Source organism: Prunus dulcis, chromosome 2, assembly GCF_902201215.1.
Source record: "Prunus dulcis chromosome 2, ALMONDv2, whole genome shotgun sequence".
NCBI lineage: Eukaryota > Viridiplantae > Streptophyta > Magnoliopsida > Rosales > Rosaceae > Prunus > Prunus dulcis.
Window position 1 is genome coordinate 6,443,869 of NC_047651.1, and position 14,212 is coordinate 6,458,080.

Sequence of the window (14,212 nt, forward strand, 5' to 3'; positions counted from 1 at the left end):
GAAGAGATATGCAAAAAATAACATATCAAAAAGGCTGATGTCAAATATATTTTTAGTCATAGACCCCACTATTATTTACTCTATTTTAAACTTTACGCATCAGCCCCATTTGTTTTTTAAAATAAAATAAAATAATATTTGACATTTCAGATGGAGTTTAATTTTTTTCCAAAATATAAAATTGCCACATAGGCTATCAAATTCAAATTTAATATTTTGCATTTGAATGAAAATACTCATATGTCAAGGTAAATTCCTTCGCTATATGGATTTTAAAATATGTTTTTTTTAATCCACCCTTGCAATTTTTGTACCATGGAGTCCTGGTGACTGTAAATAAGTCAAATTAAATCAGACAAAGGTGATTGCTGGTCCGTTTTAAAATAAAAATAAAAGGTGACTGCATTGTCTCGAGTCGAACGTTCAGACGAGCCCCAGGCCCCACTAGTCGTCCGGTATCCATTGACTTCACCATAGACCTGAATTGTGTTAAGAGACATGCTCTGCTTCTCTGGTGGAACTTCAGCCTGTAGCTCCTCCTCACTTCTTCAGCTGCGAGTTCACCTACACCCAGGTCAGGCTCCAACTACTAATTTCTCTAACACCATCTCATGATTTCTTCACATTTTGTATTTCCCCATTGTGATATAATCTTCTTTCTCTTAGTCATGTTGTTGCTGATGATGTTGTTTGGCTAAAAAAATTTGGCAAATGCTGAAGGGAATTACAAAAGTTGTACTTTTGAATACTTGTAATATATATATATATATATATATATATATGTTAATATTGAGGCAAAATAAAAGATTAGTCAGCTCCATTTATGATACCTCTGTAGTCGCAGATTTGATGTTTTTGTTGGAATTGAGGGTTTCCAGGATCCTCAAGTGAATTAGGTGAGGCTTTGTAGGCAATGGTCTAATTCTGCTGTTTCTGAGAGGGGGATGAGGGGGGAAGGAAAATCAGGGAAAGATAACATTAAAGATTAAAAATTTGATTCTTAAGTTTTTTCTGGATACAAGCCATATTGGAAGAGGGGGGATTCAAACACAGGACCTCAGGTACAGGATAACTGCTCTTAACCATCAAATGGGTATTTTATATGTCGAAAACTATCAGACGTTTGATTAAGTTTGATGGCTGGTAACAAACTTGGAGCTCTCAGTCGCTCGAACTCAGTCCCTCGGTTGAGCAGCTCTGAATAAAATATTAGACAGGTCAATTTATGATCCCTCTGTATAGTATAGTAAGTCATTTTGCAGGTGAGTTCAAATAAGTGACCGAAAAAATGAAAAAGTAGATCAGCAATAGGTAAATGTATTTATCTTCTACCAAATTGCTTAATTGCCTGCACTGTCTCCTCTCTCCAGCAGATTGCTTTGTGAAATTAATCTTATCTCCATTCTCCTGTAAGTTGGCACAACGATAAACCAGTCTGAAATGGCATCGAGCACGCAAAGAGACAGCTCATCTCTTCCTCCACCTTCTCGATGGAAATATGACGTCTTTCTGAGTTTTAGAGGTGAAACACGCAAGACCTTTACAGCCCATTTACATAAAGAACTGCTGGATCAAGGAATTACGGAGACATTCTTGGATGAAACAGAACTTCAAGAAGGAAAACCAATTTCTGAAGTCTTCTCAGCAATTGCACAGTCAAGATTTGCCATTCTTGTGATCTCTCAAGATTATGCTTCTTCAACGTGGTGCCTCAATGAACTTTTAAGGATTTTAAAATGCATGGAAGGGAGGGGTGCAATTCTACCAATTTTCTATTCTGTGGAACCCTCCAATGTTGGAAAACAATTAGGGAGTTTTGAACAAGCCTTCACTAAACTTGAAGAAAGGTTTAAGCATGACATCAACAAGGTGAAGAGCTGGAGAGATGCTTTAAGGACAGTGGCTAAAATCAAAGGGTGGACTACAAAGGATAGGTTAGCATTACTTCTTTTTCCCCTCGACTCAAAAGCTCTCCTTGGAGCACATATAATAATTGTGAATTTATATTTTATATATCACCTTTGTAGGAGGGAAAGTGACTTATAATTCCGTTCTATTTGATATAATTTTGTAGTGACATTTAATTTGCCTGGACCTCATGCATGAAAATCGTACAGAAAAATATTTCATGATAACATTCATATTACCCATTCATAAAAAAGAATTTATATGGGAAGGCTAATTTTATTTTATGATAAACTAAAAAATATACTACATTGTTTTTCATTACTGCAGAAGAGGATTGGAACTTGGGAACATTGGGAAGAGAAATTTTTACTCTATCCAATGCTCTTTGATTATCTATACACTTTTTAAATCATTTTTATCACGTATTGATGAAGTTTCTTTGGCTTAATCCAAAATATGCATCGTAACAGTGAGGAGTTCTTAATTTGAAGTCAGATGCTTTCGTAACAGAGGGAAATAGTTTTGAAATTTTTTTTGGGTAGCTTTCTATTTCTAATCATATTTTAGGTCCACAGTGAGGAGTTCTTAATTCGAAGTCAGCTGCTTTCTTGACAGAGTTAATGATATTATGGACAACAACTTATTACACTAACTTTTGACGATAACTGATGTTGAAGTGATTCAGTTGTTTTCATTCTGCGTCTTCTATGAACTTTTTTTATTCATAGCAAGTAAAAATTTTCGTATCCATTGGTATCTCAAAGTTGGTGTTTTTTTAGCATTATTGTTCCATTAATAAGGTGTTCTTAGTTTTTGGGTTGAATGGCTGTGATGCAATGGGTTAGCCCTGAGTCCAATCCAAAACTTCTTATAAAATGCAGGCAGAGCTACCACTCGGCTACTAGAGGTGGTGGCAAAAACACAAAATGCAAAGTGTATTTTATCACTTTTTGTCTATTTATTACTCATATTAGTTCAGCCATGCATGACCTTGATTATTGTCTTTTCCTCTTGAAGATATGAACCACAGCTCATCAGAGAAATTGTTGACCAGGTGCGAACCTTAGTACGTCCTACATGGTCGGAGCCTGAAGAAAAGCTGGTTGGAATTGATTCAACATTGGAGCATCTACGTAGGCTTCTAGATACAGACACTGAATCAGTTGATGTTCGTTTTATAGGGATATGGGGGTTGAGTGGGATAGGTAAGACAACCATTGCTGAGAGAACTTATGCGAGGATTCTTCATAAATTTGAACGCAGCTGCTTTCTTGACAGAGTTAGAGATAAGATTTCTCAAACAGATGGTCTAAAAAATCTAAAAAGAGAACTTTGCAAGAGCCTTATGAAAAGAAATATAGAAGACTGGGCCTTTGATATAAAAGGCACAATCAAAAGGCTCTTATCTTGCAAAAAAGTTCTTCTCGTTCTTGATGATGTGGACGATAATAGTCAATTAGAAGACTTATGTGGGAACCAAGATGGGTTTGCTCCAGGGAGCAGAGTCATTATTACAGCAAGAAGTGAACGATTGCTAAGTAGACATGGTGTGGACAGAACATTTGAGGTGCATAAGTTAAATGACCAAGACGCTCTTCAACTTTTTAGCTTGAAAGCCTTTGGAAGAGATTATCCAGATATGCCCTGTGTAGCTCTGTCTAAATGTTTTGTGAGTTATGCCAATGGCCTCCCATTAGCTCTTAAACTCTGGGGATCATCTTTGCGTAAAGCAGATCAAGATGAATGGGGAAGTAAATTGGGTAAACTGAAAGATAATTTTGATGGAAAAATTATGGATAGGCTTAAAATAAATTTTGATGGATTAGATGAAGAGGAGAAAAGTATTTTCCTTGATATCGCATGCTTCTTTATGGGAAAGTACAAAGATGAAGTAGTTGAAAGACTATGCGGCTCTCGTTCCAGCGTAGACAATGCTATAAAAGTTCTCATTAGGTGTTCTCTGCTAACAGTTTCAGATAATATGGTGTGGATGCATAATTTGTTACAAGAAATGGGTAAAGCAATTGTTCGTGGGGAGTCAAAAGAACCTGGTGAACGTAGCAGGTTGTGGCTTTCAAAGGACATCTTTTATGTTTTGAGAAATAATACGGTAAGAGCTTACATGGATACATCAGTAACACATGAATCTAGCAAAATCAAGAGAGTATAAAGCAGACTATTAAGTTTACTTACCTTACTTTCCATATAACGTGCACATCAGTTACCCTTTATGATGTTTTGCAATTGACTTGTTCTTTATTCTTGGTTATTAGGGGACATCAGCAGTTGAAGGCATTGTCCTAGATCATCGTGAATCAGAAGTGTGTGAATGCCATCCAGAAGCCTTTTCAAAGATGTTTAATCTTAAATTTCTCAAACTTCATAATGTGTACCTTCATAAAGACCTCGCATGTCTTCCTAACTCCTTACAATTTCTTGAATGGAAAGGTTATCCTTTAGATTCTCTCCCCATAGATTTCAAACCGGATAAGCTTGTTGAACTCAGCATGTGTCATAGTAAGATTGAACAGCTTTGGAGTGGAATAAAGGTACAAGTCCAAGTCTACAACTGCAACATATAATGTATTTATCAGAGTAAAATGTAAGCTTCTCCTGAATCTAATTATTATCAATTTCTTGTAACTCTAACAGGATTTTGACAAGTTGAAAGTCATCAGACTTTGTCATTCAAAAAGTTTGACCAGCACTCCTGATTTCAAAGAGGTCCAGAATCTTGAGAGGCTAGATCTTGAGGGATGTGTAAGTCTAGTTGAGATCCACTCATCCATACGAGTTCTCAAAAAGCTAATCTTCTTGAATCTTAAAGACTGCAAAAGTCTTGAGAGTCTTCCAGGTGAGATTGCAATGGAATGCCTGGAAATTCTAATCCTTTCTGGTTGCTCAAATGTTAAAAGGATTCCTAAATTTGTGGGACATATGGAAAATTTGTGGAAGATTTCTTTAGATGAGACAGCTATTGAAGATATACCTTCATCGATTCAAGGTCTGACGAAACTTTCTGTTCTTGATATTAGAGATTGTGTAAATCTGACTCAACTTCCAAGTACCATTGGCAATTTGAAGTTTCTTAAAAGTCTTAATGCTTCTGGATGCACACAACTGGCAGAACTGCCTGCAAGCTTTCAGGAACTAGTGTCTTTGGAGAAGCTTGATTTAAGTGGAACTGCCATAGAAAAATGGCCCTTTTCCGTTTTTCATTTGAAAAAGCTGAAATCATTTATTTTCCGTGGACCAAAAGGGCGATCACCACAGCCATGGCATGTGTTGCTCCCTTTTAGATGGCCATTGAAGTGTCTTCAACCTATGAGTCAGTTCTTGCCTCCTTTGTCAGGGTTATGTTCTTTAAGGGAATTAGATCTAAGTGATCACAATCTTCGGGATGGAACAATCCTTGCTGATATTGGTTGCTTATCTTCTTTGGTTTCGTTGGACTTGAGTGGAAATGATTTTGTTAGCCTTCCTGAAAGCATTAGCAAGCTTTCTCAGCTTGAGAACTTATATTTGAGTGATTGCCAGAGTCTTGAATACCTTCCAGTCCTTTCATCAAGTAAAAGTTTACAAGTGACTGCCGATTGTTGCACTTCACTAGAAAGGCTGCAACATCCATTGAATTTGGATACATTAAGTTCGTCATGTTTCAATTTGATGAATTGCTTTGGATTGGTTAAGAATGAAAGCCATGATAATAAAACATTGACTATGCTCCGAAAATATCTTGAGGTGCGCTTGCTCTCTCTTTCTCTCTCGCATTCATTTGTTTGTTTGTTCATTCATTCTCTAACATGATGTTTTCTCTTGTATAGAGAACCTCATATCCGGGAGATAGGTTTGAAATTGCAATTCCTGGAAGTAAAATTCCATGGTGGTTCAGTCGTCAAAGAGTGGGATCTTCGGTAAGCATACTGGTGACTCCGAAATGGTGTGATAACAAGTGGATGGGATATGCTCTTTGCGCTGTTTTTGAAGTTTTCAGTAGTGGATGGGAGCTCTCTTGTGTTTTGGAAGTCAATGGGAAAAAAGAGTACCCTGCACCTGTATTATTAACTGATGTCCAGCCTGTGTCGGATCATCTTTGGCTATTCTATGTTTCTCGTGATATAAGCTTTGGTACAGAGTGGCAAAAGAGTTGTGATCAGTCAACATTTTCATTTGAAAGCTCAGGCCCCATCTGGGTCAAGAAGTGCGGTGCCCGTTTGATTTACGAGAAGGACGTGGAAGAGTTCAACAAAGTAGTGGCACAATCCAGCAGCAATGTTGGGGAAGGATCCAGTGGGACTCGGAGAATTTGATGAGGAACCACATTTCAAAAGATTCAAGAAAACATGAATTTTCTTCACATACTCGTAATTGCACCAGCAAATTCACCCTTGCCGTGTAACTACCCGTAGTCGGTCCATAATTCATATTTCAGATTTAGGGATATTTGTGGAGTTTAGGAGTTCTTTATTAATTAGTAAAACTTTGCGATATCTCCCTTGTACAGTTTGCGAAATTGCTAGGGACCAGAGTCTACTCCATCAACTTGACACCTCCTGTTTGTGTATATTAATTAGTACATAATTGTTTTTGAGTGCTGTTAAATGAACTTTAAAATTAATTGAGCACATCCTACTACCAAACTGTTTATTGAATTACTAAACCCTAATATAGAGTGACCAAAAATGATATATTGAATTGTGAAACAAATATAATTTTCGTCCCTACTCACCATATTCAACCCTAATCAAACATAGGGAAGAGACCTAACTCCTTTTATCAACTAAAAGTCCTTTGCAAGTTAGGTTAGGGTTTTGTGCAACTCAAGTCTTGCGGCTAGGGTTTGCAAGTGCTTCATTGTCCTTGTTGCTGCGAGAGTACGTATGGAGTTGAGAGCTCTTGGCGGCTTATGGTTAGAGCAGTTGTTGTGCGTCGTGTAGAGTTAAACTCAAAATCCAAACACAAGTGAGAGGAGGTGCTAGAAAGCATAATTGTATATTGATAAAGTTGAACTTAAATAGAATGTTACATCTCCAGACTATGCTGAATTCAAGGACATGACTCCTATAAACTTAATCCATTACTGACACTACTAACAAACTGCTCCACTATTGGGAGACTCCTAAAGACTTGGTTAAACATAACAACGTGCAACATAACTTCCTATAGAATAGGATAATCAGTTTATTTAATTAAAACAACTACTGTAACTAGATAAAATCTTAACACCCTCCCTTAAACTAAATGTTCCTTGAACAATCAGTTTAGAGAGAAACCTTCAACATGCACTACAGCTTTTGTCTTCAAGCAATATCTTTCATAGAGAAGACTCCTAACAATCTCCTTGGCTTCGAGAACACCGGTAATTTGAGATGCTTGGTTAGAATATCAGCTACTTGATCTTCACTTATGCAGTAAATTAGATCAATTGTTCCATCCTTTGTGAGGTCGCGTAGGAAATGGTAGTGAACATCAATGTGTTTGCTTTTGCCATGTAAAACTGGATTCTTGGACAACTTAATTGCTGAACTGTTATCACAATAGACAGGAGTTGGACCGTCTTGCAAACCACTTAATTCTTCAAGTATCCTCCTCAACCATGCAATAAACTCTGCTTCGGTGGTTGATAGAGTGACAATCTATTGTTTTTTGGATGACCATGAAATGGCTCCTATTCCCATCATAAATGCATAACTTGAGGTGCTTCTCCTATCATCTGGGTCTCCTACATAGTCACCATCAGTGAAGCCAAACAAACCTGATTTAGCTTTTTCTTGTATAATATTCCAAAATCGATTGTACCCTTCAGGTAATGAAAAATTCTTTTTGTTGCCCCAAATGAGGCATTTCCGGACACTCCATATATTTGCTAATGAGACTCACTGCGTGTTGTATATCTTGTCTAGTCATTGTCAAATACATTAGACTTCCTACAATCTGTCTGTAGAGAGTTTGATCAACCTTCTTCTCTCCAGAATTCTTTACTAGTTTCAAACCAATTTCAGTTGGCGTACAAACTGGATTGCACTCCTTCATCACAAACCTGTCTAAGATCTCTTGAACATATTTCTTTTGTGAAATAAATATTCCAGCACTAGATTGTACTAATTCTATACCAAGAAAAAGAGTGCATCAATCCAAGATCAAACATATCAAACTCATGCATCATGGATTTCTTAAAATCATTAAACATGGCCACATCATTACCTGTATAGATCAGATCGTCCACATACAAGCACACGATGAGTATCTGCCCTTCCTTGCCAGATTTTGTAAAGAGTGTATGCACATATGGACATTTTTGAAACCTTATCTTGCAAAATATGCCTCTATGCGGCTGTACCAGGCTTTGGGAGCTTGCTTCAGCCCATATAGAGCTTTTTTTAGCCTGTAAACTTGTCTTTCCTTCCCTGACTGAACTTAACCTGTTGGTTGCTCAACATAAACCTGTTCTTGCAACTCAACATGTAAAAACACAGACTTCACATCTAGCTAGAAGATAGGCCATGAGTTCTGTGCTGCCATTGAAATCACTAGTCGGATTGTGTCATGCCTTGCCACTGGCGCAAACAATTATGTGTAGTCAACTCTGTACTCTTGCTTGTAACCTTTTGCCACCAAGCGTGCTTTGTGCTTATGAATCTCACCCTTCTCATTCAGCTTTGTCTTAAATACCCATTTGAAACCAATCGCCTTGTGCCCTTGTGGAAGTTCTGTCAAGTCCCAAGTATTGTTCTTCTCAATAGATTTGATTTCCTCATCCATGGCTTTTTGCCACTTTGTTCTTTTACGGCATCAGAAAATGACATAGGATCAGAATCTGCAAACAAAGCAAAGTGAACAAGTGGATCATCATCACTTCCTTCACTTCCACTAACGGAATCAAACACCCACTCAGAATCTTTCATATATGCAGGCCGCTTCTTTAAACGTTGGGGTTGTGCACATGCAGGCCGCTTCTTCATCAAATACAACATCTTAGGACACATGATTGAATAACTTATACGCCTTGGAAACTTCACTTATGCCAAAAAAGACACATTTTTCACATTTGTCATCAAGCTTCTTCCTTTTCTCATCTGGAATACGTGCATATGCAATGCAGCCAAAAATTTTGAAGTAACCAACTGTTGGTTTACGGCCGCTCTATGCCTCTTCAGGTGTCAAATCAGGAACAAAAAAAGTTGGGCTTCTGTTCAGTATGTGAATGCTCTAGTTTACAGCTTCCTACCAGAAACTCTTTGGAATGCAACTCTTTGTCTGCATACTGCATGCGATATTTAAAATAGTACAATTCTTCCTCTCGGACACACCGCTCTGCTGTGGTGTATAAGCTGCCATAAGCTGTCGGCGAATGCCATGTATAGCACAGAAATTTTCAAAGGCTTTTGAATTGTATTCTCCACCACAATCAGTGCGAAGAACCTTGATCGTTTTCTCTATCTCATTCTTAGCAGTCGCCTTAAAGTGTTTGAATGCATTTAAGGCTTCTGATTTCTCCTGTAAGAAATAAACCCATGTTTTTTTGCTGTAATCATTAATGAACATTATAAAGTACCTTTTTCTGGCGTTGGAAGCTGGAGTTATTGGCCCACAAATATTTGAATGGACCAGCTGAAGAGGTCTTAGAGCCCGCCATGCTTTTCCTCTCAGAAAGGTTTCCCTATGTTGTTTTCCAACAACACAAACTTCACAAACTTCAGTTGGACAAGTTATTTGAGGAAGGCCAGTCACCACCTCCTTATCATGTAGCGTCTTTAAACCTCTAAAATTCAAATGACCATAGCATAAATGCCACAGCCACGCTGGATCATTGACCTTGGTAGAGAAACATGTGGGACCATCACTATGAATATGTAGTGGAAACGTTCGATTTGTCGTCATGTAAGCCTTAGCAATTAAGCCTCTCTTTTGGTCATGAATTTGACAAGCTCCTCCTATAATCTTGAACTCATATCCATTTTCATCCAGTTGTCCCAAGAAAACACTTGAGATAGTATTGATAGTGCTATCTTTAGCCCAAATTTTGATATATCCTTTTCCCAAAATAGAAACTTTGGTGTCATCTCTAAATCTCACTGTATTTGTGAAACTTTCATCTAAGGTAGAGAAAATTAACTTTTCTCCATAAATGTGATTACTGCAACCTGTATCCAAGTACCACACGTTCTTTTGTGGTTTTTCCATAGTTTGACACACCATTAGAATAGCCCCTTCATCTTCTTTCTCTTTCTCTGCAAAATTCGCCCTTGCATCCTTTGCTTTATTCATATTTGTGTAACATTCAGACCGGTAATGACCATAATTGCCACACCTAAAACACTTGACATGACAGGACCCGAACCAAATTCTGCTTTGGAATTCGGGTCGAACCCTGTGCGTGTCCGACACTTGGGAAATGTCGGGCACAAATGACCTATTTGCCATTTTTCTTAAAATTTTGACCTTGACTCCTACCGAAAATTCGGCAGAGTCTCCCATATATTTCGTTCAATCCCAAAACTTACACCTGTTCAAACGAGCATAATATCCAAACAACCAATAGCCAGCACTTCAAAAAGCATGCCAAAATTTCCATTCTCGCTCTAGGGCAATATATCAGAGCAATTTTGATAGTTTACGGATCACTTAATTGTTTTACATACCAACACTTTTGAACCAGAAGGCGCAGAAGTCACGATGGCCCGGTGGTGGATGTCTTGTGCACGCTACAGCTTGGGGGCGCAAAACAGTTGAAAGTGTGAGTGGACCAAAAATAAAGGTTCATAAAATATCTAAGAATATACTAACCCCCATTGTAAAAATAGTGAAATAAATCTAAATACGTATTCTGCATTTAAAGCATACTAAACTCAAGGCATTATATGTAAATCATATTCGAACTCGATAATTCTCGCATAAAAGCAATGAAATCAAATACAGTTGAGTAAAACTGAATATCTAAACTATCTTTGAAACATATTAAAATCAACGTAGTTACATATTTATAGAAATATATGCAATCGCTTTCAAGAGCAGTAAAACTTGCATGAAAGCATTGAAATCCAAATTCGCATAAAAGCACTGAAATCAAACCTGCATAAAAGCAATGTACTCAAAACCTGAATCAAATCACTGCAATCAATCAAAACTACCACTCGGATGTACACTTGTAATTCCGTCAATTCCCCTGGCAGGTCTCGGCGACACACAATCTATCCGAGCCGCAAACTGACAGGATTCAGGGGACCGTAGTCAGCCTAATCTGCAATCCTGGCAGGTCTCGAGGACACGAAGTCAGCCGAGCTGCAAATCCTGGCAGGTCTCGGAACACTAAGTCAGCCGAGCCGTAAATCCTGGCACTCACGGTCCGAGCGTCCCCGAAACTCGGGAGGTAATGTCAAGTGCACTGACAGAACTGTAAATAGACTGGATGTCCGTAGACATCGGTCCAACTGAGGGTAATCACCATAACTGGGTACATGGTGGTTTAACATAAACTATTTTTAGAAAAGTCTGATAACTAACTGTAGTTTGATAAATTTGAGTTAGGCTGCTATTTCTGTATCATAAATCTCAAAGTTTGCTATCTATATAACTTTAGCATGTTCAACTAAGCAGTATAGAAATAAAGATATTTTACGGCATAATTCACGTTCGGAAAACCTCCAATAAAACTCATTCAAGATCAAATAATGAAATTCATTCATATAAACTTATTTATAAAATCATTTATATAAACTCATTTATAAAATCATTTATATAAACTCATTTATAGAAAATCATTTATGAAAGAAAGGTCCACTCACTCCTGGTCCGAGCTAGTTAGACCTCCTATAGGTCTTTTCTGCAGGTCTGCCTGGTCCCGAATGCCTGGGTAAATCACCAGGAATATTTAATTAATAAAACTGTTTGGTATAAGATATTTAAGTAAAACCCTGACCCCTGACTCTAAAAGTGCGTGCACTAACTTTAATGTCATTTTTCTGCCAACTTAGGCATTTTAGATGTTTAACATCGTCTGAAAAGACTCGAGACTTTACTAGGTGATAAACTTACACCTTGGTCGATACGGAACCCCGTGGGGTCCACGACCTCCAATGACCAATATGAGAGTTCCTTTAAGTTCCTCACGTTTAAGGAACCATATCATGCAAGTTTGGTCTGAAACTGACGATCGGATTAACCACGATCGTAAAATTATACAATTTCCAAACCCTAGCGCCAGGGTTCGCAATTTCGGAGTATCCGGGACTCCGATTCACAATCCGTCAAATCCTACATGATTTTGAAATTATCTGGAACAACATATCCGAAATTGAGCGCGATCCAACGGTTCGGTAATATTGAACCCGAGAATCGCACAATATGGAAAATCCGTTCGGGGCTCAAACGGAATCCAAATTGAGATCCGCAAAATCCTACGCACTCGTGACAACATAAGGATTGTAACAAGACACAGTGCCACTGCACTACCCTCACCCACGAGCCCCAGCACGCGCTGGTAAAGATGGGTGTCTAAAGCGATTTCGGCTCACCAGAAAAACTTCAAACCACGGCTCCAAACTCGTACCCTAGGTAAAACACCATATTTGGATCCACTTTTGTTCTTGGACCTACCCCAAAAAGTGACTGGAAGTGGCCGAAAATGGAGGCCGAAAATTGGCTGAAACTTCAAGTTCAAAAATCCGATGGCTACATTACGAATCGATCTAATCCGACCAAACAGGCAGCTAGAACAGCTCGAGAGGTTCAAGATCCATACCTGGGTCGACGAAAATGGTGGCCGGAGGAGGGAGATCAGCATGCTTGAAGTTTTGGTGAGTTCCCGTTGTTCTTCCGCAGTTCTCGGCCAGCACAGGTCGTCGGCGGGCAGGGGATCGGTCGGCGAAGGAAGAGGACTCGATGGCGGTTCGAACGCCACCAGTCCTGTGGCCGGTGGTGCCCTGAGGCGGCGCCAGCGAGCTTCGGAAGGCGGAGGGGCAGTTTTCGCGCGAGAGGAGAGAGAGGGCTGGCTGGTTTTATAGATTCAACTTTAAAATATTTACAGTTATGCCATTGAGACTCTTTTGACCATGACTTTCTCGTTACAACTCTGATTCGGGCCCACTACGTGTCTATGAACTCGGTTCACCGTGCTCTACGCAATGGCGCAAGCGGAATTGTCAAATTCCTTCTCGATCAAAAAGTCACATTTTTCTTAATAAAATATTACGAGGGCAAAATTGTCTTTTCGCAAAATAAAATATTCCTTATTTTATGAATTTTTGATTTGGGTTATTACTTGACATTTGACTTGTCGACATTCGAATCATGATTGTGTGATTGCCTTCGGCCTCTGCTGCTATTGCTTCCAGAATTATAATAGCCTCTACTGCTACTCACGGAATCATGAGTGTCTTTGCTCCCAGAATCATCATTGGATTTGTTCCCATCTCGGCTACCTCGACCTCTTCCATGGCTGCCTCCTCGACCACGACCACCATGACCTCTTGCTGCCAGAGAATCACTATTTGTTGAAACTTTCAACGCATGTTCCTCATATGTACTCCTATTGATCTTCTGCTCATGTACAAGCAAGGAACTCTACAGCTTAATCAATTGAAAGCTGCTCCACATCATTTGACTCCTCAATGGAGCACACAACGTAATGAAACCTTGTAGTCATAGATCACAGGATCTTTTCTACGATGGTCACGTCTTCCATCTTCTCGCCATGGATACTCATCTTGTTTGCAATTGCCATTGCTTTTGAAAAATAGTCATTGATGGACTCTCCTTTTTTCATATGAAGAGTCTCAAAATCTTTCCTCAGTGCTTGCAGCATTGAGCGCTTCACCTTTGTTGAGCCCTAATACTTCTTCATGAATCCCAAATTTGCTTGGAAGTATCTTTTTGGAGAATGGTCTCCAAAATGGAACGATCAACAACTTGGAATAAGTAATTTTTCTCCTTCAAATATTTTAGCTTGGATTCATCCAATTTCTTTTGTTGTAGCTCTGTCAACACCACTCCACTTTCCGGCTCTATTATACCAGTTTCCATGAGAGTCTAGTATTCTTTAGACCTCAGGAAATTCTCCATCAATATGCTCCAATGATCATAGTGACCATCAAAGCATGGTATGGCTGGCTACACATAGTTGTCTGTAACTTTGTTAGACGCCATAGAAACTTACTGTAATAAGTGCAATAATAGCTTACTGCTTTTGTGGAACTTTTACGTCATGCCCCATTGGGGAGCTCTGATACCAAATGTAGAGTTAAACTTAAAATCCAAACATAGCTGAGAGGAGGTGCTAGAAAGCGTAATTGTATATTGATAAAGT

The 14,212-nt window shown here is 38.7% G+C and overlaps 1 protein-coding gene across 1 annotated transcript; it reads left to right on the forward strand.

Annotated features, from left to right (window-relative positions):
- Nucleotides 1-1,006: 1,006 nt before the first annotated feature.
- On the forward strand, nucleotides 1,007-6,533 carry LOC117620204 (TMV resistance protein N-like). The gene is made up of 5 exons (XM_034350345.1): nucleotides 1,007-1,934; nucleotides 2,926-4,018; nucleotides 4,182-4,457; nucleotides 4,561-5,649; nucleotides 5,733-6,533. Exons 1-5 carry the CDS (start codon nucleotides 1,441-1,443, stop codon nucleotides 6,216-6,218), a joined length of 3,438 nt encoding a protein of 1,145 aa, XP_034206236.1. The 5' UTR covers nucleotides 1,007-1,440; the 3' UTR covers nucleotides 6,219-6,533.
- Nucleotides 6,534-14,212: the final 7,679 nt, after the last annotated feature.